Source organism: Aulostomus chinensis, chromosome 21 (genome assembly GCF_037954235.1).
Source record: "Aulostomus chinensis isolate RoL2024-O1b breed Wild chromosome 21, RoL_Achi_v1.0, whole genome shotgun sequence".
In the NCBI taxonomy this organism is placed as follows: domain Eukaryota; kingdom Metazoa; phylum Chordata; class Actinopteri; order Syngnathiformes; family Aulostomidae; genus Aulostomus; species Aulostomus chinensis.
This window is the reverse complement of record NC_141340.1, coordinates 6591933-6617760: the sequence shown is the minus strand read 5'-3', so window position 1 is coordinate 6617760 and position 25828 is coordinate 6591933. Positions and strand designations below refer to the sequence as shown.

At 41.2% G+C, this 25828-nt stretch overlaps 2 protein-coding genes across 18 annotated transcripts in view; one reads left to right on the top strand and one right to left on the bottom strand.

The window, feature by feature from the left end:
* Positions 1–41: 41 nt before the first annotated feature.
* Positions 42–25828, bottom strand: part of LOC147241476 (uncharacterized) — a 58010-nt gene continuing 32223 nt past the window's right edge. For 7 of the 17 annotated variants that reach the window (XR_015110961.1, XR_015110959.1, XR_015110960.1 and 4 more), the window contains 4 exons: positions 11660–11741; positions 9504–10059; positions 8763–8889; positions 7998–8646 (listed from right to left, as the gene is read on the bottom strand). Coding sequence is in view for 12 of the 17 variants with exons in the window: in XM_086191770.1 (XP_086047896.1) it covers positions 11696–11741 (46 nt within the window). In the remaining 5 variants the exon portion in view is untranslated. Of the gene's footprint in view, positions 3115–7997; positions 8647–8762; positions 8890–9503; positions 10103–11314; positions 11532–11659; positions 11742–25828 lie in introns of those variants that run through there. The other 10 variants (XM_086191778.1, XM_086191781.1, XM_086191771.1 and 7 more) reach the window with 10 other exon arrangements.
* sox32 (SRY-box transcription factor 32) lies at positions 5617–6906 on the top strand. The gene is made up of 2 exons (XM_086191767.1): positions 5617–5975; positions 6056–6906. Exons 1-2 carry the CDS (start codon positions 5669–5671, stop codon positions 6778–6780), a joined length of 1032 nt encoding a protein of 343 aa, XP_086047893.1. The 5' UTR covers positions 5617–5668; the 3' UTR covers positions 6781–6906.

Sequence of the window (25828 nt, the reverse complement as noted above, 5' to 3'; positions counted from 1 at the left end):
TTAAAAAATATACATATTTTATTAAATTAGACGTCATTTAAAAGAGCTTTATTTTTCTCTAAAATTAAATATATACTTTTTAAAAAACACGTTGCTTGTTGAAAACTTTAAAAAAAAATGTCAAAACCAATTACAATCTTTCTTTTTTTTTCATTACTTTGATACAGTGGCTGGTAATTCAAACGTCTCAGGCCAAAGTTCACTTGTATTTGAACTCCCGGTTACGCTTGTGTTTATTTTTTGAAGTCAAAATGGCACACTCACTATAAATAACTTGGTATTTTATGCTGATATTGTCTTAAGGGAGGCTACCATAGAATTTCTGCTGGTTTAAAAAACACTTTATCAAAGGAAGCATATGTTTGTGTGTGTACAAGAGTGTACGCATTGTGTTTCCATACAAAGTGGCATGTTCGTAGTAGACTGGTGGTAATTATGAAATATTTAACGTGTTGGAGGGGGGAAAAAATGCATTTAATTCCATTTTTATTCAATAAAATGTACATTGAGGTGTATTTCTTTGTACTTTTGATGACTTTGCTTGTGGTTTCGTTGGTGTTTTCCCGAATCTCAAGTATCCAATAAACTACACAAGTACTGGATACATACACAACCAACCCTGCCAGGAAAACCAGCCCAAATCCTTACAGCATAATACTTAAAATAAATCACACCACAGGAAAGAAAAAGCACAGTCATTGTTTATGGCAGAACTACAGCGCTTATCTTCAAAGCAGCAGATCCTTTTGAATTTGCATCAGGTCTCGGACACGTTTTTGTTTTGTTTTTTTAACAGAGAGACACATATTAACAGATTGTGTGTGTATGTCTGTGTGTGTGTAGGTGTGTGTGTAAGAGAGAGAGAGAGAGAGAGAGAGAGATTGCATTAAAAGAGGTATTTTCTCAATCAATTACAATTAAGAAAACCATTGTGGCTTAAAAAGATTTGTTAGTCTGTTTTTACTCAAGCATTTCTGCTCCAAATAATCTAATGTCTGTGTCTAAACCAGTTCACACTATTTAATTAAACCCTCCAACTGCTGCGGGAGCTGCTGACCGACGGATTGTTGCAGTTATCTGCTGCCTTGAATGAGCCGTTTAAGACAGACACAGATATCACGGTGTCTCACAGGTCTCAGACCAGTTCCAGTTAATAATAATTAGGGTTAATTGCGGCTAAATGTAGGACTCCCTCTCCTCCGTCTGCTGAGGTCAGAGGCTCCAACCGTCAGGGAGTTGGAAGACAACTTGGCACCAAAAACAGCATCAGCCTGGAGTGCCAATAATCCACCGACATCTAAAACTCAATTGTCTGAACAATAAAAGAGTTATTCGCCTCTGCAGATAAGACTCTTATCAGCGGAATACAATTCTTCATTTACAAAGAATAGCTCTGTTTTCCACTGACTGACTGGAGCTCTGCCTCGTTGGCTAGTCTGAGCGAGTCTGCATGATCTACAGATGCAGGCTGAATGCCACAGGCTGCCTACTGGTCATCACCTGATGATTTAATAATCACGCTAACTTGATTTTGAAGTGCCGTCCTCTCAAAAATAAACGGACGGAGTGACCGCTCCGTGTTTACCCTTTATTTTCTGTTTCACATCCTTGAGGAGTTGAATTTGTTTTTATTATTTTCATGGCCTTTTTATTTCTACTTTCAACTCACCATACAAAACAAAATAAATCAAATTTAAGTCCATTTCTGCTGTGAGTGCAGCTGCAGCTTCACTTGACTTATTTGTTAACTGTTCAAGATCATTTCAACGTCATAAAATAGAATGAATCTAACTGAAGTCTGGGTGGCTTTTATTTTTGTTGCAAGTGTGGCTGCAATCCCGTTTATTATAAAAATTGTGTTGTTTTTTTTTATTTACATTAATTGATACGAAGAATGATGAAAAGTAAAAATCAAAAAAGTCAAAAGATCCAAAAAACATAAACCATGGTGGTGTAATAATGATAAAAAACAATCACAACTTGACTTCTGGAAAAATTATGCTTTTTGCCATATTTTTTCTGAACAACTGACATCACATTTGAGTTTTAAAACTATTTTGCTCTCCTCTGGTTGTTGTCACGAATGATCTAATCAGTCTGAACGATTAAAATCAACTAAAATTAAAAAAAAAAGAGCAAAAGATCATGTCTTTATCTTTTGCCGTTTTTGTCCATCTCAGTCTAGAAGACACAGTTAGCTAACGAGGAATGATTTTAATTTTTAAAAAAAAAATCAAAATAAAGCGTCATTTGTGGACTTGGTGAAGCGCCGCCATCATCTCCAGTGAGCTTGCCGCCTCCTGGCTGACTGACTCTCGACCGTCCTCGTGCACCAGCGTCCCAGCTTGTAACTTAGAGCTTGATCTGTGTTTGAAGTCTGGACGAGCCCTCATGCGGTCTTATCTCAGCTCAGAGGTGGGGGCATCATTGTGTTCTGCTAATGAGGCCACATTAAGCCTGTCTACACCAGGGGGCATGTAATCCTCTCAGCTGGCCTGACGTAGGGCCGGGTCGGGCAGGGCGTTGTTTACACGGGGAGTGTGGAGGCTGGCACTCCACCGGGCCTCGCTCTTAAATCTCCTCACACAGAGAAGAGAAGGAGGAGGAGGAGGAGGTGGTGGAGGTGAGGGGGTGGGGTGGGGGGGCACAGACCACTGCATAGAATGGCGTGTGAGTCGTGACAGAGTGTATGTTGATGCTGACCTGCTGTGCCCATACAATCCAACACAATACAATACTGCTGCAGAGATGATGGTCACCTTCACACCTGCAGCCACTGTCAGCTGGAATACAGTGCTTCATTATCAGAGTCCCAGACACACACACGCGCACACACACACACACACACACACACACACACACACACACACACACACACACACAGGCCTGCTGCTTTACACCCCTGTGCTTCACCTTTAGGTAGATGTCTGGACAGAAGGTTCTAGAATATCCATGAGAGAAGAGAAGATCCTTGCTGGTTCAGCACGTAGAGCATGAAGAATCCACACCGGGGAAGCTGTAGATGATCCATCAGTCCACCAGCCCAGCATCCGTGAGAGGATCCAGGTAAATCCACCAGGGTCACCTCCACCACCCGCGCCGGCCCGGCCGTCACTGATCCAGAAGTGAGGAAGGAGAGGAGTGTCCCATTTATGAGTTCTGTCCGGTACAATGGCACATTGTGATCAGAAAGCCACCAAGAACAATCCCCATTCACACCACACAGTGGCCATTCAGCTTGTTTGGCTATGACACAATGCAATGATACCCTCCTGTCAGCTGGGAGATTAGGATTCATCAATCACAGCACAGTAATGCAGCGATTTCATCACACACCTGAAGACTCTCAGGAACAGCGAGGGAAACGTCATTTTCTGTTGTTGTTGTTTTTTTTTGCTTTAATTCATGCTCTCTTCTTTTTTTTTTGTGCCTCAAGCCAAGAAGTTTGTCATTCATTTTAGTTCAACATATTACATTCACACGTGGATTTTTTGGTTTATTCCTTTAAAAAGAAAAAAGAAAAAAAGCACAAGCTTTATTTTCCTCATGTGACGTCATGAATAGACGCGGCTAATAAACCTCCTCCATCCCCGCTTGTCTCATTCAGCTCTCCGCTCGCTCACGCAGCTCAGTCGAAACCAACGTTATTGTATTCACGCTGCGTCCTGCCTGCTAATTGATTAAATCCATTAGTGGTTTTCACGCCACATCGGAGCGTGCGTTCACTTCCAACACGGCGGATGTGGATTCAAGCTCTAATTCTCCCAACCTGTGAAAAGAGAAGCCGCCCCCCCCCCTCCTCTCCCTCTCCCTCCTCCTCCTCCTCCTCATCGTAAAATATTTGCAAAGTATTTTTTCGGATGAATGTTTTGGAAAATTTCAAAACTTTTCTTTTTTTATCTTTTTTTTTTTTTTTTTTTTTAAAGAAACCTGATTTTCTTAGACTTTTATCTCAAAGTCACTTGATCAGTTTCGACCTGAACTGCAGTGTGTGTGTGGGGGGGGGGGGGGGGGGGTGCAAAAAACTGGAGATAAAAGTACAGTTTAAAGATCATTTACTTTAATCTTGTTATTGAATTTGCAATAAATCGATAGATCAGATTTTGCGCGTTTGAAATCTTTCATCACAAGATTTTTTTTCCTGTTTTTTTGTTTCTGCAAGTTTCAGATCATTCCGTTCTATCATAACACGTCAAACATCCCTCTTTGTGTTCTCTCTCTCTCTCTCTCTCTCTTGTGTATTAACCCTCTCGTGCTTCAGACCTTAATACACAGTAGTTACAACCTAAAGAGGCCGCATAAGCGCCTCGTCTGCGGGGACAAAGCGGTGCAGGTGCAGGTTATTAACCAGTGGATTGCAGATTCAACGGCGGCAACGTAATGGAATCTATTGACGGTGTGAAGCTCAATCGTAAAAAAAAACAACAACACACACACACACACATTCATTGAAACCATACAGAGGATGTGATCACCTGTAATGACGTCACATTACACTATAGTTGAGTTTCTGGAGCGAACATCGCCTCATATTGCACGTGCCATCCATAAGACATGTTTAATTGTAGTGTTTATGCCAAAAAAATCATATATATATATATATATATATATATATATATATATATATATATATATATATATATAGTGACTGCGATATTTTCAGCTCAGGCAGCACGTGGTGATGTAATAGATCAATAATAGCTCAAAAGAGAAGCAGCAGTTTTCAACAGGGTTTCTATGAGTCTCCGCTGCAGTTTTGATTGGCGTCGATTTACTTTTGTCTTGTCCAAATCTCTCTCCCCCTCCCTTTTTTTTCCATTCAAAAAGATCTTTTTGGGTAATTTTTTTTCATCTTTGAATAGGAAAAAAATAATAATGTGATACACAGAAAATAAAGTCAGCCGTTTCATTTTTCTAAAGTTGAGCTCATCACGCCCCTCGGTCGTCCTATCAGCTCTGGTAAATATTTGCGGGCGGTAATCGCGTAATAAACACGCCTTGATCACGTTTGTTACAGTCCTGTAAAAATGTACTTTGATAGAGACAGAGGACGGCCGATAAGAGCCGAGAGCCTCCTTGTAATTAGTAACCAGACCTGCCTCCCGAAAACTTTGATGCTCACCTATCAATACTCAGCCTCTCAGGGACGATTGATTAGATTCCATCTCATCTTAAATAAACGTTATTAGATTTTTTTGGTAATATACTTTTTTTTTTTACTGTCTTTAAAGTGTATGGAGGCCTAAAAAAAAAGAAGAGGAAAGTTCATTAAATTTATATTTTGTTCCACTTCAACAAGATTCGCAAGTGTGACGCGAACACAAAATACTAAAAAACAAAAAAGAAAAAGAAAAAGTGCAGATATTAAATCATAATATCAGTTAATTCTGCGCGTGATATCGTAACTAGGAGGACGTCTGATTGTCTGATGCGCAGAAGGAAATATTAGGAGCCTAATAGAGAGACAGACTCTCCTCCAAATGAAGTTTCGTGAGGTGGTTGATGGGGGCGTCAGATGGGCCTATCACCGACCCGAGAAAACACCTGGAATTCACACTTTAAATCCACTCCTCCCGGCCTCCCATTGGTGGAGCCCCCACATATATCAGAGGACATGACAGCGGCCTGCGGCACAGCCAAAAACAGCCGCGTCATCACCGCCATCGTCATGCGTTACAACCACGACCCCGCTACTTTCCGGCTCAGCGCAAACAGCGTCATGTTCGACGGCGACGACCTGAGCTCCGCAGACGCAGAGCAGATGCCCGAGATGCGCTCCCCGAGTTCAGGGCCCTCCAGTCCGCTGTCCGTGAACTCGGACTCCAGCTGCACCAGCCCCGAGGCCAAGTCCGCCTCAGCTCAGCAGAGGGTGAGGAGGCCCCTCAACGCCTTCATCATATGGACCAAAGAGGAGCGCAGGCGCCTGGCGCAGCTCAACCCGGACCTGGAGAACACGGACCTCAGCAAGATCCTGGGTAAGACGTCATCAGGTCGTGGTGGCTTTGATTTGACTTTGACGGTGACTGCAGATCATTAACCCTTTGTGTTCCTTCAGGAAAGACCTGGAAGGCCATGTCCCTGGCTGAGAAACGCCCATACATGCAGGAGGCTGAGCGCCTGAGGGTCCAGCACACCATCGACTACCCCAACTACAAGTACAGGCCTCGCAGAAGGAAGCAGCTGAAGAAGAGCTCCAAGCACCAGGGAGGAGAGGCCCTGGGGTCCCTCCCTTCTCTCTGCAGCTCAGGCTTCAGCGTCCCCTACAACCTCACCTACCTGCTCCAGAACCAGCAGCATGGCTTCCCTGCTTACCCAAACTCCCCAGCTAACTTTGCCCCTTTGCACAGCGGCTACCACAACGCCCCTGTTTGTCCAGATCCAGCACCAGCAGCAGCAGCAGCAGCAGCAGCAGCAGCAGCAGCAGCAGCAGCAGCAGGAGAATCGTACCCCCACAAGCCTGCAGTGTACTCCAACCCGCCTGCGTACCCAGCAGAACCTCATATGTATTTTGGCAGTCAGAACAGGCACGTGAACTATGGTTTCTCCAACTCTGCAGATCCTCAAGTGGAGCAGGGAGATTCCAGGGTTCACGGGGGTCTGCTGGGTTCTGCTGTGCCATCCTTGGAGTTTTACCTAGAACAGGTTCAGCTGGACATGCTGTACGATCTGGACCGCAGCGAGTTTGAACAGTACCTGAGCCCGAGCCCTCACAGGCCCGATTCGGCAGATCTCAGCAGCTACCATCCGCAGAGCCACAGAGACGAACGCTCACTGTCATGAAATGATATAGAATCTATTTATTTAAAGTATTTTCAGTGTCTTATAAGCTCAATGTAATGACGCCTGCTGAAAAATTGTACATTTTGTGTTCTTAAATGACTTGTTTACTGTCTTCCAATGCAATTCTAAGCGTCAATAAATAACTCTTAACTAGTAAAGCTCTCGTCCTTATTGACACATTAAAAAAACGCTCATTAAACAATTTCAGCGGCTCTGCTACCCACGCTTTGGCAGAGGCTAAACTGTTGACACACTGTTTTATCTCTATCCTCATGTCTTTCTTGGCTGAGAGAGGGAAGTAGGGTGGGCGCCAGGGGCATAAACTTCCCAACTTCCTGTTTCATTTTAAAACATTTCACAAAGGCTCTAAAAATATGTCCCCAAATCAACATATCTCCTCATTTGACTTTGGCTGTCAAATGTTTACCCATTTAGGGGGAATGTTTATGTCCCTGCCCCAGATTTACTGTGTCAGACCCTGGAGGTCAAACTCTGTCCAGGAGAGATAGAAGACGGCGAGAAGCCCTGCGGCACATATCAGGTGACGTAAGGAATCAAACCTGTCTTTAAAATTGTGCATTTTATGGTTAATTTTCACAGTAACAACAACACGAAAATGCTTCCCCCGCCCCAAAGCTGACCACGTGTTCAAAAATAAGCCGCATGGTTGCGTCTTTACGGCACAAGATTCAAAAATGTTAGAGGACAAAGCGAAATAACAATGTCCTCATGAGGGACAGAAATAAAAAAAGCCTATAAAAAAATTGAAACGTTAGAAATTACATATTTGATTATTGATAAAGATATCAATAAATAATAATAATAGTAGAGATGCTTTTTTAAGCGTTATTTTTATTTTGGAGGAAAATAGAACAGCATTTTATTTATATATCTATTTATTCAATTATTTAGTTTAAATTACGGGTCCTACTTCTGAACTTCTCTAAAAACATTTACTGACTTCAAACACAATAAAACATAATATTGTGAGTTTCACTGCTACAACTGTTATTTTTGCTTCATTTATGATTTTTTGTGTATTTTTAGAATAAAATATCTACTGTCACGACTAGTACTATCTCCATATAAATATATATATATATACATATATGTATATAAACTTATACGTGTATATGTGTACATATACACATACATATATGTGTATATATTTACATATATACAAATATATGTGCATATATAGTATGTATATATACATACATACATACAAATAAGTACATATATACATATATGTGTGTAATTAAAAGAAGCAACAATAGAATGACATTACTTTAATGTAATTGCAAAATTCTGGAATTCCATGACAGTGTTCATCTTTTGTAAAATATCTTTCATAAAGCTACCTTTGTCACTTCTGCACATCTTAAACAATCGGCGTGTTTTTGAAACGAGAACAAAGTCGTCAACTTTTTAGAGGTTAAATGTACAACCAGCGGTTTGTACACCTTCTTTTCATTTAACACTAAGACGCTAAACTGAATTAAAAAAAAAAAAATCTTTGAAAAGCCACATGCGTGAGAGCGACTCGTCTCCTGAAAATATCCTGATTCTGAACTTTGAAGCGTATTCGGGGACTTTTTTTTTTTTGGGGAACATTCTTCATTTGGGTGGCAGTGACTGTCCCTACAGCTAATTTTTCAACAAAACGTATAAAGTGTTCCATCAAAGGTGGAGGGAGCCGCCTGCATCCTTGGGAAATGAGTGCAATGAGTGGGGAAATGTTATGAGTCAGTGACAGAAATCAGATCAAACCGCTGGTTGGAAATAGATGAGCGCAGAGGCCGAGGGAAGGATGACCTCGCCGGGATGAGAGCGCAGACGAGCTGATTAGGAAAATGAAGAATCCACCTGAATGAGCGGAAGAAAACCTGACGTCAGTTCAAATTCCCCGGAGAATATTACAAAACACTGTTGCGTGAAACACAGAAATACGCTGCAATGCAAAAAATTCATATGAAACACACATGATAACCTGACTGTTTCCTGTCCTCGCAGCTCGTTTACTGACTTGAACTCAAAGCTGGTAGTTCAAGTTGTTTTTGTCCAACGTTGGCCCCTCGGCAACAATTAATGGCCAGTTTCAGGAACTTCCTGAAGGAAAAACAACGGGATGATATCAGCGTTTCAGGTGACAATATGATCAACAATAAACAGCGATGGAAATGGCAGCTGGACAAATCAGATCTTGTTGTTACATTAAGTTTTCAAATATTGACAAGACTTTTTTTCCCCCTTTGTTTACTAAATGACTCATAAAAACCGCAAGTGGAAGGAGGAGAGGAGTTGTAGGAGTTTTGTTGTGTTTTTCATCACAATTCAAGCTTTTTCACGCATAAATGCACAATCGCGGGTTGTTTAAAAGACTAATAAACACAGGTTTAACGTGTGATTTCCCCGGATCATCCGTATTCACCAGCTCGATTTCTTATTTCTGCTGAAACCTGCAGGAAAACACCACGACGAATGTTAGAGTTTATCACCCCTAAAGAATGTGAAGAATCTCAACATGTCAAACATGCTGTAATTCTGAAAGAAACATTCCCGGGCCATTAAATTCTTTGGTCGTTAGAGATTAAATATGCCAACTGTCCAATATTGACATGAGAGTAACTGGAGTTTATATTCAACCTAAAATAGATCTGAGTTCACTCGCTTGCAACATTCTTGAGATTTGGTGAGCGGTATTTAGGTCGTTCTTGTCTTACCTCCCACACGAAGGTCATGGATAGTTTCCTGTCCTCGGAGCAGTTTTGGTACATTTGGGGCTGCTGTCTGCAGATAATGCTCATCTGAGTTTTATCCTGCAGGGACGTCTGGAACAGACAAGGAAACTCAAACAGGAAGAGGACTGAAGAGAGGGACTGGGACGCTGTCCTAACAGACATCATGAGCTAACGAGAAGGTTTCCCCTCTGCAACCAGGCCATTTATATCTATAAAACTGATTTTTCAGGTGCGTCCGATCAATCAAGCGAATCTGCTTGATTTGATTGCGTCTGAGTAAAAAGCAATTTTTTTTTTTAAATGTTCGAAATCATTTCCAGTAAAGGGCACGGTTTGTTTTGACAGGTGACGGTGGACATCTTGATCCCATGACACCAGAAGAGTGAGATCATCAACTCCTTCATGATTTATTAATGTTGCAGTGATACATTTTAAGCACTGACAGATAAAGAGGTGGTGACCTTAGCTGGAGCCGCCACGCAGACCATCGGTGACGGGGGTCCGAGGAGCCAGCAGCTGGGTGTGGTCCTGAGACCTGCTGGGAGGACACAATACTCCATCAGGGTCTCCCAGACTAACGCCTGTCAACAAACACAGCAACATAAACACAATCTCACACGCGTCAGGAGTGTCTCCTAAGCTGTTTAAAATGGAGTTTAATATCATTTAAATAGATGTTTTAATAATAGTTCTATGATTTTATTTTAATGAAGTTGTTGGCTAACAGCAGAGAGAAACGTGGCATGTCAGTTCTGTGTGATTCCACCACTCAGATTATTATTTGGAAATAACGTCACACCTTCTTCCTCAGTGTCTCCTGTTGCTTTATGACTCAGTCTGGGAGTATGTCTATGACTTTGTCTGCGAAATATGTGTGTGCGCTTGTGTGTGTGTGTGTGTGTGTGTGTGTGTGTGTGTGTGTGTGTGTGTGTGTGTGTGTGATGAGAGGGAGAGCAAGTGTTTCTGGATACTGATTAAATGATCATTCCAGATCCAGTGTAAACACACAGAGAGCGGAAACAAATCAAAGCGTGCGTGTCTACCTGGCGGGGACACACCTTTCAGAGCTATTTCAGGACGTGATCGTAAATATCCTGTCAAGTTGCATTTCCCATTTTTTTGATTTAATGACCCTCATTAGACCATCAAACCAAGCAGGAATCAAATCGACGTGGCAATCGTGGGAAAAAAAAATGTCTGTGTTGAAATATCTGCTGCTTGTAAACATTTAGTGGAGGTACGACGTACACTTTAACTTGAGAGATCAACAGTTGTATGCTGAAGTACCCAGAGAGCAAATAAAAAGTCACAAATGTGTTAAATTGAGGGAACAGGTTACATCTCACGGTGTCTAAAAGGGAAAACAATTCCTTGACACCTGCAGTAAAGGCAACTCCACCGCTCCATGCAAGGAGGCTTCTTAGAATTTATTCCTCCCCTCAAAATGTTCGGAATATATCATGTAAAAAATTCTGCGAACACTTTTGGCGGGATTTTTATAAAAAATTGTTTTCAGAGTGTTGTTCTTAAAACTATGATAAAAATTTCTTTCAAAACCTTAAAGCAGTGTTGTGTGAAATGATTAAAATCTGTCTTCAGTCTTCAACCTTCAGATTAAGACATCAACTCGTAACGTTAGCCGGTGATGTAGGAACGTTACCTTGCTAGCTGGGAACACCGAGCGAAAAGGTGAACACTGAAATCTGCTAGTTTTTTATGCAAAAAACTCAAAATTTTAATGCAGTGTAGCCGTATGTATGTATGTATGTGTGTCAGTGTGAGTGACTGCATACATTTCCATACAATAACAGCACTAATGGTGCTGTGTTACAGGCCTGCTTCACCCGTCTCCACCTCCATCTTCTTCACCGAGCACCTGCTAGTTTGTGTTGACGTGGCGGCTTTCACGCCTCTGCTGATTGACTTAGCAGGGTCAAATCCTGACAACTCGCAGGGACTCTCAGCGGGGAGCGGACTGTGTGCATGCAGCAGGCTGGTAGCACCTGAAGGCTACACACATTGTGTGCTAAGCTGCTGCTGTAAAATCACTTGGGTTATAATGCTCAGATAAGGTGGCAGGAGTGATTTTCTTTTATAACAAATTGTCTTCAACAAGGAGAGGATCAGTGGTTCCTTACCTGGAGGTCGGGAACCCTCGACGGGTCACACAGGGGTCAACATGACTGAGAAAGTGCTCTTTTCTCATGCATAGCATTCCCCCTTTTTTAAAACAGAAGAGAAGAGAAAGAAGAGTTTAGGTATTTTTGTTCAGTACCTATACACATTAAGATGGTAACAATTAGCTTTTATCAAAGAGGTCAAAAGGTCAATTAGAAATCGCTCAGCAAGCACATGCCTCCTCCAGCGTGAACAAAGTATCCTTAAAATCGAATCATGAATTCTCTTTCCTCTGGATCGCTGATCTAAAACAAGGTCCATGCCGTCTCTGGGAGCTCGTCTCTCACGGCCTTCATGAATTTCCTCTAAATATGCTCAGGTCTTTCCAAATAAATCAATACTTGTAGCAAAAATAGGTCTTCTGTTCAAGAATACAAGCAAAATTCCTGGAAACTAAACGTCCTTTCGGCTATTTCACGTGGCCTTGTGGAATGTGATTGTAATTCATTGAAGACACGTCCAGAAAAAGGCTTTGACCAGTCTTCTTGATCCAAATCACCCCAAAACTTTATCATGTTTGCGGATAGTTACCTGTCTTCTAGAAAAACTGAATTTTTGCTGAGGCTGCTAAAATCAAGAGGAAAATAATGTCATAAAGTCAGTGCTGAGTCAGTTAAAAATCAAGTTTCCAGAGCTTATTGAGTCCCGAATGTCATCTTGAACCAGTATGGCCAACATCCATGTTTGACAGTGAGATATGTGGGGACGATCTGATTAATTCCCTGTATTGGCTGAGAAAGATTGAAAAATAAGCTTAAATTGCAACACGTCTAAAAACCATTCTTGATTGTGGGCTCTGGCACTGGCAGGTAACTGAGAGTAAACAATATTTGGTTTGATTGGCAGCTTATTGTTGAGTCTGTGGGGGTGTTGAGGAAGGTTGGACCTTCTCTCAGGACGTAGCCTCACTTCCCTCACTCAGAGGCTCTCAGGAGGAGAGCAATGGGCCTTTTAACTTTTTTATTTGTGCTGTGTTTGTAAAGGCCACATTCCCCGAGCCTGGCTGCAACTTGTGTTATTCTTCCTGTGCTGTTTGCCCCACTCGCAGCTGGAAGGACAGGAAAACCTATCTGGAAAACTACTTCATGTATGTCATCGGTGATTACAGGACGGCAGCGCCTGCCGGTGCCTGGTATTGGCAGCCTTATGCCTGAGCCTGCTGGGCAGGGGCAGGCCTGAATAATGCAGTCCCAGGGGGACGACACTGTGCACCCCTCCTCGCTCAAGGCCTCGCTTTTGTGAGTCCTTGCCACTCTGTCAGCACTTGTCCTGTGGAGAAACTGGAGAAGGAAGCTCCACCAGGCTGCCTAAGGAGGCCAAAAACATCCTTGACTTTCAGTTTCTTTCTTGTATCTTTTCATCTATGAACACAAATGATTCTGTGGGACAAACATAAGTGATCAAAAAGTTGTAAATTAAGTTTCCAGATATTCAAAATTGATTCATTTCATTTGTAAACAGCATTTGGATTTAGCTAGACTTGGCAGTTCTCTCTTCCTCATGCACCTTGCAAGTAGGTGAAGTCACACCTGTTTACTGTTTAAGTGCAACAAATCAGAAACAACTAGCACTAAATACAAATGTAAAAGACCACTGAAATGCACTGTGGTCACGTACTCCTCAACAATGATGTAACAAGAAAAATGTCACCAGTTCAGGACGTGGTGGCTGTTTTGGTCTCAGTGCCTACCTGTATGTTAGTTCTTGAAATTGTTTTCATAGCTAGCCCATGCTAAGAGATTCTGGCACTTGATTTGTGGTGTAAGACTGACGAGGATCAGGGCCTAGCATAGAATGTAGCGTAATGTTAGCTACAGCTTTGTAGCGATTGCATTTCGGTTTCAAATACCATTAAAGTGGTGTTAATTAGTGGAGATTAACTTGATGAGCAAAATGTGTAAATCTAAAAAAACAAACAAAAAAAACCCTCACTTTTTCGCAACACGGTTTATGTACCGCAATGATGTCATTAGCCTTTTGGTTGAGGGAACTGTGCAGATGCTAACCTCCAGTTTGGGCAACCAGCTCATCTCTGCTCTATCACCTGACAACTGGATGAACAGGAGATTGGCCGTTTTGCAGTTTGTGCGGTAAAATCTCCCAGCAATTCTGCAGTTTTTAACAAAATGCAGTAGATGAAAACTGCATGAAAAAGAAGTATAAATACTCCAAAAACTTAAGAATACACACAAAGCACAAGTACCTCAAAATAGTTCCTGGGTATTTGAACAACATTTTTTAGACCCTACCTACTTCTGCTATCAACCTGAATAACTTCCAATCATTTCCAGATAAGTGCAAACCACCGTCTGAATGTATCAAACATCTAACATGCAACTGTAAAATATTAAAATGTCAGATCCCCTTTTCATTGCTTCCTCTTTCCTGTGCCGCCACTTTCCCAGGCAGAGGACCTAGAAGAGCAATCTGGGGGGATCAAGAATGACAAGGCAGTCCGGCCTCCCATTGTATGTGTGCGTTTACTCAGCATGGGAGAGCAAGGACAGTTAGGCTACAAGAATACAATAGGCTCATATTTATTTACTGCTTGGTGGCAGCCAGGGAGACCCCCCTAATAGCTGATAGCAGCTTTACAGTAATAGACCTCTAATAAAGACCACGGAGGGCAAGAAGAGGCTAGACTCTTTGGCTCTGGCCCGGGTGTCCCCAAATACCACCTCAAACACGTTTAATAAAAGTCCAAATCTATTTGGAAGAGATGACGACTGGGAGGATGATAATTGGGTTTTGTTTTTTGTTACACTTCTGCACAGGCGTGATCCGTTTGATATTAGGGGAATGAGAATATGCACATACCCTTTTCAGTTCCTGCACTTGAACTTTACGGAGCATTTCCACATAGAGAAAGTGGGTCAGAATGTCAGAATTACAGCGTGGCTCAGGAAGTTGTATATTTAGTTGATTATAGCTCATATTTTAATTGCCCCACTTCCAAATAATGACTGCTATTGTCGAGAAGGAATATTTTGTTGGTGTGATATCAGTAAAAATGCAGCAAAACGCAGCAGCCACTTTCACAAATGAAGGCAGTAAAAAAGCTGAGAATGTGTTTTTTAATCTTTTATGGGTGACTTTATATATCTATCTATATCTATATAGACAGATATTTTATGATATACAGATATCATATTTGCATGGATGTTCGGTAAATAGTGTAGGCAGGGCAGCCTCTTTTGTACCTGACTTTGGTCTTACTTTCTATTTTATGAGAAAATTTTATGTTTCTGAACTATTTTTCTGAACTACTAAAGTAATTAAAGTAATATGTGAAAAGCAAAGGGTCAGTCAGAGAGTGCGTACCTACACCTTATCACTACATAAATGTGTCCCCAAATTCAATAGCATCTTCCTTGGCCTGAGCTACACCCCTCAACCAAGGTATGTGAAATTCAGACATCTAAACCATTACCTCCTTGGCAGAAGAAATAAAAGTGATATTAAGTGATAATGTCTATTTTCTACAGAGGCACAAACATAGTTGAAGTGTTTTTTTTCTCTCACTTGTCTCATTTTGTATGCACTCGTGTCACAACTGTTTGCTTTGGAAGTGAAACCATGTGATAATGAATTGAATATGATAAACTAATCTCAAAACATATTCAAGCCTTTGCTTTTCAGTTCTGTACTAATTTACATTACAAAGTCCTCTTTTCTTTGATCCACATCAGACATGAAACATATTTTCTGTGTGAATATAAGAATTAAAAAAATCAAAACACTTGCATGTGAGCTGGTTTATCCAGTGCAGCTGATGATATGTATCATAATGCTGAGTATCAGAACCTATGTGTTATTCCCCGGAGCTCCAGTAGAGGGCTCCCTCTGTTGTGTCCAAAGTACAACCGATTCATCTGTTAACACAAGCAGGGAGCTGCTGGCCTGAAATAAACGGACATGAATGAACTTTTATTTTGTAATGTCACACAGGCTATATTTCCCTTAAAAGCCCCACAGAATGAATAATACTCTTTTGTATACTCTCCTTTGGTTTGCTCTGCTGGTCAAAAAGTGTATGTAAACACACCCTGACCGTCACTTTCACATATTTCCTCTCATGTTCTAATCTGACTGAAAAATGCCGGGAAATCGACCGGTCCAGCACTGACTATCTGACCTACATGAACCAGCTTCCAAAATTAATTTTCCTAGAGGCATTATGAGAGTGTGATTTATTGGTTGCCTTGATGCCCTGTGGGTGTAATTGTAAAAGCAGGGCTGAAGTTGAGTGGCTTTGATGCCCGTCCGTCGCTTCCTCCAATCCCTGGGTTTCAGAGATTAACTCAGACACTGGATTAAAATCTCAAAATAGAGAAATCCTTTTTAGATGAACAGATTGATTAAAAAGGGAGAAGGATGAGTGTGTGGTGGAACTGAGCTGTTGATATTCCCACCTGGGAGTTCTCAAATGGCAAAGGTCGGAATGTATGTCACCTTTGCCGAATTCAAGTTCAACTGTCGATGTACGAGGCTAACTACCAGGATGAGACATTTTGGGAACCAGTGTCCCATCTATATAATTAATAAAAGTGTGGGATTTTAGAAATGTGCTAATTGCTCTTCTTGCTAAAAGTTAGGGAAAAAGAGAGGATAAATACCACTTTCTAAGTTTGCCTAGCTTAGCACAAAGACTCTAAACAGTTAGCCTAACACTGAACAAATCTCAAGACATAGAAAACATTGGAAGTGACAATTAACTGTAAATGGAATGCTTTTGTGAAATATGCCTATTTACACAAGAGCCATACAACAAGTATATACTTTTCTCCTCCGCGCATGTCTTAGCTTGAACACCGGCTGACAGCTAGCTAGTTTAGCGCAAAGATTCCGCTCAGCTAGCTAGTTTGCATTATTTGTTTACAACATTTCTAAAGTTTGTTTAAAAAAAAAAATTGCTTCCAAATTGAAAGGAAATCCCACTACTGACTACTGTTCAAAAAGTTGGCATGATGGAATAATGATAAAGTAAAGGATTCTATAATCTATAACAAACAGCATTTACCGTCACCTGTAGCGCTACGTGGTTGAACCAGGGATTCCTTTGATTTCCCTAATATCAGGATTCAAACCCTTACTGACAGCACTCTAAAGCTAATTTATTTACCTGTTATGTCTCATTTGATTAATCTGTGAAAAACTGAAGTGTAAAAATGACAAGCTGTGTCAAGGTGTTGGGTGTTTTTTTTTTTAAGGGTGTGGGGGCATCATTGTGTTCATCTATGCACATAAGTCGCATTTCACACCTTCTTGTTCACAATTTGGTGTTAAAAGCTATTTCAACAGTTGGAGGCAGGTTTTAGAAAAAGCAGCAGCAGGGAGCTTTCCTCTTACTCTGTTTTCTGGCTCTGGCGCTAACAAACAAAAGTCTGATGCTTGATATCGCTATCATTGTGTGGCCCGTTTGATTGCTGGAAGCAGGTGTGTTAGTGTGGCCTTTCAGACCAAATTTAGTCATACACTCACTTCCCCCTGGACCCCAGGTTCCCTCTGTGTTTCCCAGCAGAGCTCACAGGACCTCCCACCTGCCTGCATGAAACACACCACAGAGCAAAAGTCTCAATCTGCAGTTTATAGTCAATATTTAGCGTCTGTGGATTCTTTTAGACTTTTGCTAATTCTTGTTTTTGTGGCTCTGTTCTCTTTTCCTACATCTCTCCATGCCCTCATCCTCCGTCTGTACAGCTCCCCTCTCTCCTTCCAGACCTAAGCTCTCTTCCTTCCTGCCCTCGCACAGCTTCCTGTTCTTATCACTCCAGAAAACGTGACACGGTCTCAACCCAGTCAAACCAACACTAACCTCTGTCGTCCCCCTTTTCCTTGGCCATCACTGCCTTAAATGGAAGCGCTCTGGCCCTGCTGGGGTCTAGGAGCCTGGGACGAGGGTGATATCACAGGGTCCCTGTTGCCCACCTGGGCCAAATCTGTTAATGGACTTATTTATTATAAACAATATAGCCTCTACTTCACAGCCTACCGAGGAACAATAAATCTGAAGTGGCCAGGCGTGTTTTTATTTATGTATTTATTTATCTGGGAGGAAGCCGTGGGCACACTGGGACATTATCAACTCATTCTCCTCTGAGGGGTTTTCCTCTGAGCTGAGGAAATCGACTGCTTTGATTTACTCTGTAAATCTGTGCCTTACAACACAGAGACAGGAGAATGCATGAGAGGCTGAGACGTCTGTGTAGAATCATGCAAGAGTTGATTTACTCTTGCATCCGTTACTTACAAAAAACGAACTGAATTTGAAATCATACAGCGGAGATAAACTTCAATGCTTTACACTTGCCTGAGTTTGATGCATTTCATTGTCTTCATTCTAGGTCACGTCAGATTCAACTCAGGTTGCGGGAGCATCTTGAGTATGTGCGAAGCTTATAAGCTGTATTTATTGTTATTTTATGACACTGCTGCCAGATACAGTTCTGCAAAGGCATGATAGAGGCAGTGTTATTGTAAGGCCACAAGGCCATCTGATAAGGCCCCATGCTCCACAACTTGCAGCGATAACACATGTTTTGGATGGTACGGAGCCAGAAAAATCGAACCTGCCGCTGCTGCAACACAGAATCTAGCTATAACTGCAAGGTCCACTCCGTGGGCATTCATCAGAAAATCTGGATGGCATCTTTCAGCAGTGCATACCATCCTCTTGGGTCTCCATTGTTTCCAGTATCGCAGCATGTCAGCATAGGTAGGGGGCTTTTGTTCGGCTGCAGTTGTAATGATATCAGAGGGGACTTTCCCCACGTTTCCTGATGGGAGCTTTTCCCATGTTATCATATGGGAATAGAAACAGAATGATGCTGCAATCGATCACTGAAATGTGATTGGATGCTCAATCAAGAGGCTTTAATCCAAATATTTGATGTAATCTTACATCAGCCACAAAATCAAAACCACTGACAGGCCTCATTCTCCTTCATAATGTTCAGTTTTTATTGCATTAACTTGAGAGACCTGTTGATTTGTTTTACTCTAATGATGGAGGCAGCCCGATTCTGACGAAAGATTGGAGCTTGTCGCATCCTATCATTAAAATGTCCAGTCATGCAGTGCAACTTGATGGTAAATCAAGTTGCCAAAGCACTGGACGTAAAGGAATTAGGATAATGATGACCTCTGCTGCATATCAGATCCATCCACAGCGAGGCTAGCATGTACACTGAAGTCAATCCCTCCAAACACATGCAGTATGTCTTTCATGTTTCATACAAACCATACAGAGCGTAAGTTTTTAGTTTTCATGGTTATTTACATCCTAGAAGTAACTTGTGACAGCATGAAATAGCATGCTAATTACAAGGAAATTGTGGGTGGTTGTGTTTATGGACATAGAAGCAGGCTGGCTGTTTCCAGTCCTAATGCTAAGGTATGCTAATGGCACCTAGCAATAGCTTATTTGAAGGACTGTTTTGACATTCAGAGAATTACGTTTTATTACTGTTAACTGAGGGCTGGTCAAGGAGCCAGCAACTAGTTAGTTTAACTTTGTATTAAGCCCGTAAATGGAGAACTGAAGACATTAGACTATATTATCTCTGTTTTATACTTCTAGCATCGTATTTACCACCCCGAGAATGTTACAAAACAAACTTTATATCTCAAGTTGAGTAAGTAGTCCTTTAAACTGAGGCTACAGGTCTCGGTGCATTATAAACAGAGGTAGCCAGCAAGTAGATATTGAGGATCTCCACCATTGTGTGTAAATGAACCGAGGAGATAATCTCCATCAGGTGAACTCAGACAGTGAGGTGTAGTCAAACACAGGAACTCCTTGAAGTTTAAGATAGGCCAGATATGTGAGATAATGTAATGATAAAACATTCTCGTCCTTGTACATTTCACTGTGATAGGACTGAGGTTCAAAACAGCAAGAAGTTGGCATCTTAATAACGTATTTTGTAACAACATTGGCCCTTACAGTGCTCTCGGAGAGGACAGAGACAAAAGAGAGGTGAAAGCTAAATCTTCACACCTATGGAGGGTATTTTTTCAACCCCACACCATTACTAACTTGACACCAGTCCATCTGCTTCATAACGTCGCAACTATGAAAGAACATTAATTCAGGGAAGAGAAGGGGGGAGGGTGTCATTCTGAAGACAAGATTTGACAGAATACACGTGTGAATCCATTAACCCATGCGTCGTTTCTTCCCATTCTATGCAGGGTTAGTGTAAAGGGAACAAAACGAGGAGGAAGCATTCACACACACTGCATTTCCTCCATAAAACCACAGCTGTGTGAAAACAACACAAGGTGCATTTCACGGCCATTTCTAGTGCTGTGACACAAAAAAAGGACATCAGGGTGAGCAGGGCCCTTTAGCCTCTGATGCAAACAGACAAAAATCAGGTCGAGTTCCATGCGTGAACATATTTTGCTCGAGGAGAAGTTGATGCGTCTCTGCACAAGTTCCTACTTTTATAGTATTTGTTCTGTAATCACTAGAAAATGACTGGAAATTTTCCTAAACAGAAAGTCCCTTATCACGTGGTTTTACTCCTACCTCAGCTCAGGATGACTCAAGATCTTATGTAATACGTAAAATAATAAAAATCAAGTATTCTGTACATCATGGTTTTTTGCTGTTGTCTTTTTTCATGAAGTTAAAAGCTTCTTAAATATGCAAGATCTCAACTTGTAAATTATGTTTTCATTATTTGATCAGGAAAAGGATCAGTTACAGTCAAATCAAAGATTAAATTCAGTCTGATACTGCAGTGTGGTTCGTTCTCCATGGCTAATTTCTTATGTGAAATTGGTGCCCTTAGTTACCTGCACTTGAAAATCACACCAGAGTTGTGATGGATGCAACTTACACACGCATTTTCACTTTTAAAAAATAAAGTGTGAAGTTATTGATCAAAGACACAATACAGTATCGATATCATTTCGCATTTTAACATTATCTTTTAGTTCCGGCCCACCCTAGTGACAAAGTCTCTGATCTGGACGCAGCAGCCTCTTATCATGTGTCTCTGCAACTCCCATGCTTACCTTTATTGATCCAGATTCTTGCTAGGTGCGATGCCACTGATCACACATATTGATCGGAATTGGTCACCCTGAGCCGACATGCCGTCCTGTTAGCACCATTGGGAGGTATCTGCGTTTTTTTATTCTTCGGTGACGCTTTAGCGCCTCAAAAAGGCAAAGGCCACACATGAAAGGAGTCAGAGTGTTTGAGCGGCTAAGGAATCAATTCACACCCTGATTGTCATATACAAAGGCCTCACTGTCTCTCCCCCCTCCTTTCCAAAAACCTGTCTGATTAGTAATTAACTCATCGCTAATGCATCGAATACTTATTTTAAAGTGTGGATTTGAATTTCTCTTTAAATGCGTATCAGGAAGTGAGAGTACAACCGGCATCAAACCACAAACTGATGCACTGAGGGACTTCTTTGACCCGAGGGGTTAAATGCAGGTCAAGTTGTAAAGAATGTGATTTATTTGACTGGTGCTTGTCAGGAAAACAATAATGCTGCTTGAACGTAATCTTTCATGTGTTTTCTCACTAAAAACTCATGAAGCAGTTCCTTACTTTGTCATACAAAACCAAAGGAAAGTACAGGAATTGTGCGACCGCTGAAAATTTAAAAAATGACTTAGCTGTTTATCTGTTTGGCCCGACATGAGTATTGCTGGCACCGGAGCAGGCTTGTTATTGTTTTAGAGCCTCTCGCAGTGTAATTTCATCCCTTTGATGGTGAAAAAGGTGATTTGTTATGTCGTTCAAGCTCATTTTCATTAAAATAATGTTTTCAAGTATTTATACGCATGTTTTCTTCTCTTTTATAAGAACTAAAACTTATTTCAGGCTCAAAGTCATGTGTCAAGGACAAATCCCTCAAAAAAACGGAGACCTAAAATAGACAAGTCTTATCAGTTTGGGAATGGTCATTGCACTAGTGAAAACAATGCCATGGCAAGATGGGAGTTGAGCTTGACCCTAATAATGCGATTGGTCTGTCAAGGAACCTGGAGAACAGGAAGCCCACGGTACCTCTGTCTTCATGGATAAAGTCATAAAAATGATAAACACGGGTCTCAATTAGCCTCCGTCAGGACAATGTGCTGGTCGCTGGCGGGGAGGGTTAGGGTCGGGCCAGTAAAAGTGAAGAGATGAAAGAGTCTGGTCTCCAGTGTGGCTGACCTCCCTGTTCATCTCACTGAGGAAACCTGGGTTTTCCCTTTCCCCACTTATTAATGGCGGTTCATCAGTCAATCAAGACATTCTATAAATAGATATTTTCTCCTTGTGGTTGGTCGGTTGGATAAAAAAACTTGGGAAACAGATAAGGAAACTCACCCTGAGAGCAAAAGGTATTCTGGTATACCCACTACAATTCAAGGTCAACTAAGTCCTCCGAATTCATCCAGTTGAAAGTCTTTACAGTTTATAATGCTTCTTATCAAATCATAGTCACTGTGTGAAAAGAATTCAGTTTGGTTTCAAATGACTGCTTAGTTAATGTGACCTTTTTATGGGTGAAGTACATACTACATTTTCAAGCCAGTTAATATATGAAGGAAGAATTATAATCCAGTAAAATTTATCGTGGATAGCGCTCAAAGTCTGTGGCAAAACGCATTGAATAATACTGAAGGATTATCATGAATATGATATTCCAATTGAAGTGGGACTGTCTGAGATGTCAGGTGAGTCCCTTTTGTCACAGTCAAGACTTCACAATAAATGCCCACATTACACCTCGTTTACATGCACAGAAGTCTGGCGTATGTAGAATCCTATATGACGAGTTCAACCCAAGAGGGCGATGGAGACGATGGAAATGTCACCCGGGGCTGAGAGGTTCCTTTTGTCTGTTTTTTCACACATGTCATATCCTCGTGCTACTCTGATTTGCTGCACAAACAGCTCATTCATAGCCTGTTAGCTTGTTTTAGCTAGCGCTGGTTCCACGGTTTATCCAAACTCTGCAGCAAAAAACAAAACAAAGGAGTTTTAGGACGCCTCGGTATTTTTTAAGCAGGACCCGTGGAATGTCAGAGCTGGTGCAGAGAAAGCAAAAGTGCTGTTATTTAGCCCCGTTGCCTGTTAGCTTGTTTTTGCTAGCACATGTTCCAGTGTTTATTCAAATTCGACAACGAAAGTTGTCAATGTATCTGACGGGTATTCCAGACTAATTCCAGAAAAACCGGAAGGACTTTGGCAGACGCACCAGGGGTTACAGAGGATACCAAAGATACGAATAAACTTCTGGTTGACTCGCAGGAATACACAGAGTTATGTGGAACCGTCGCATTAGTGCACCAAATTAAGATGTGTTACTCAGGTTAAAAAAACACAGCGTACAAACACAGACCTGAAGTGCTGGGAGCTTTATACATTAGCAAATAACTATAAACCTGCAGCCTGTAATTGCTAACAGCTACCTTGCTAGCGTAGCTTTGCTTTAGCCTCGAGCTTGAAAACAGACCAATGCAGGAGAAAGTGTGATGTCTGGTCTTACAACAGGTTTCTTAGTTCATTCAGTAATACCTTAAAACAGCTGGGAAGTGAAGTTTTTAGCAAATATTATTCAAGTGGAGGATTTATTGTGAATTATTTTCAGCCATCTGCTTATATTTATAGCAGCAAGACGATGGATTGAAAAGCTCCAAGTCCCCCTGTTCATGGTAATGAAGGAACATGTCACCCACTGCAGTTGTGTGCGTCACTGATGTGTTTTTAATAGTTTTTGGACACAATGGAGCTCTACGGAGGAGACGTAAAGGCTTTGGCTGCACTGATGGGGCTTGCTTGGGGGATCAATTCATTGTTTTTTTTAGTCCTCATAATGACGATGAAGAAAGATATGCAACATAAAAAAATGGCGGGCCTTATTTTTAAAATAAATCTGCTAGATAACTCTACAATACGTTACGACACAAATTAGAGGATGTTTTTCTAGCGTAGATTATCTATGTATTTCACAAGAACTGTGGGCTTTTAGTTATTTCACTTTTGTTAACACCGTTAAAAAAAAAAAAACTAAATCCACCAGGTACACCGTTGTAGATTCCAAATAGGAAGCACAAGTTGCACTTCAGTGAGCTGTGGCTTGTAATTAGTGAAGAAATGAATCAAGCCCATTTTCACTTCGCATTTTTCACTTATAAAAAGAAAAAACACATAATTCTTATTGATCGAATGTATCTTGCTTCGTGGATAGATTATTTCTAAGTTGTTTTTTTATGGTATTTAATTCATATTTTTTTGCATTATGAAGGTGAAACCAGGTCACATTTTTTGCGAATTCAAGTCTTTGCTCTGCTTTTCTCAAGTCAAGACAAGCAATTCACAAGCCTCTTGGTTTCAAGTACTGTTCTATTAACAAACACAATGCCTTTCAAAAGTTTTAAAACCAACGGAGAAATCCTGTGTCTTAGACTGACAGCTATTCTAGACTCACTGTTACAACCATTTAGTCAGAATAAGCACATTAAAACATCTTTTATCTTACAATTTTTTTGATCCATAAGTAATTTGTGTGGCGTAGATTAAAAAAACAAAACAAAACAAAACTTTTTCCAAGTGATGTGGCAAATCATTGATATTGAAGTTAAAGTCATGTTGTGAAGTATTTTAGGAATTTGTCAAGTTGAGTCTGAAGTTGACTTTGGGCTGGAGACCAGGTCATGTGACTCAAATCAAGACCTCTGGTAAGTTTAATGAGACAAGTTAGACAGATACACTTCCAGTGCATACATTTTTGTAAAAAAAACAAACAAAAGAAAAAAAGACGCATTTTCATGGCTGATACATAGATAAAAGCCTCATCCATGTTCAGTGCCTAATCTGTGACATCATCATTTTGGTTTGCAGTGTCCTCCGACTGAAACTACAGAACTATGGATGTTCTCAGGAAAGAGACTTTGATTATTTTACTTGTTGCTTCCGTTTTATTGTTGGCTGACCCTTGGCAGCGTGCAAAACCTCGAGGTCAATTCTGGTAAAAATACAAAAAAAAAACCCAACAAAAAACATTGTTTCCAAACATCCTCAAGTTAAGTCATATTTAAGATTCGCTTTGGAGCGGAGTTTCTGTTAAGTAAAACAGACAGAGAAGTAGTGTGAGACCAGGAGAGAATACGGATGTGCTCATCTTGTATCTAGAGATGGGACAAACAAGAGATGTTTTTATCTTGAGAGCATCTTCATCAGGCCATGAGACGGGGTGGGTGGGGTCAACATGTCCTCTTTGCTTCACATGGAATGAAGCGTCCAATAAACACATGTGGGCCGAGTAGATTCCCACCTGATTCTTAGCAGTTCCCTGACAGAGTAACGCCTCCAGAACAATGAGAAGAGAGTGTGTCTCCGCTTGTCTGAGGCAGACAACATCCAAGCGCAACTCCTTATGTTGGGGGTGTGTGTATGTGTGTGTTTAGGCGAAAAAAAAGTTCCCAGCAATCCCCAGAGGAAGACAGGAGACTGTACCTCCAGTAACATATAAAACACATGTGTCCATGTAAGTGAGAGGCAACGGCACCATCACTTTCTAGTTTGGTCTTTTGCCTAAATTTCAAGTCCCCAATTTCTGTGGCCCAGGAGTCGTGTGACCCAGGGAAATAACACGACCTGACTTACACTCTCACATCCCATAACTGATCAAAACATAACCACCCTGACCTGCGGATGAGCTCTCATATCTGCAATCTCCATCACTGCAAGATTACTATACTGTTTACTGAAGATCGACCATTGAAAAAAAATAAGCCAAACATTTAAGTTTTCTTCTTTCAGGAACAGTTTTTTGGGGGGGAAACTCTTATTTTTTTGTCCCTCAAAGAGCCAGAAAAGAAGATAGATACCCCTCTCTCCTCGGAGAGACGCCGAGACCCACAGAGACCAGCCACTTAGCTTAGCACAATAAAAGGAGGCGGATGGGCAGGTTAGCATACGCCAGTCAAAAGTCATCAAACTCAGATTTCTCCACAACAGTCAAAGATTGAAATTTTAGATGGCTGACTTCATGAGAGAGGATGAGGAGGTCTTATTGAACCAGAATATACAGGTTTTTGAACCTGAGCGGGAAATACTAAAGTATGCTAACTTGTCCATCCACTACCATTCATTGTGCTAAGCTAACTAA

What these genes read in the sequence shown, in the direction of transcription:
- sox32 (XM_086191767.1), top strand. Translation starts at nt 5,669, where the DNA reads ATGCGTTACAACCACGACCCCGCTACTTTCCGGCTCAGCGCAAACAGC. An exon ending in GGACCTCAGCAAGATCCTGG is followed by an intron (nt 5,976 to 6,055) that starts GTAAGACGTCAT and finishes GTGTTCCTTCAG; the next exon opens with GAAAGACCTGGAAGGCCATG.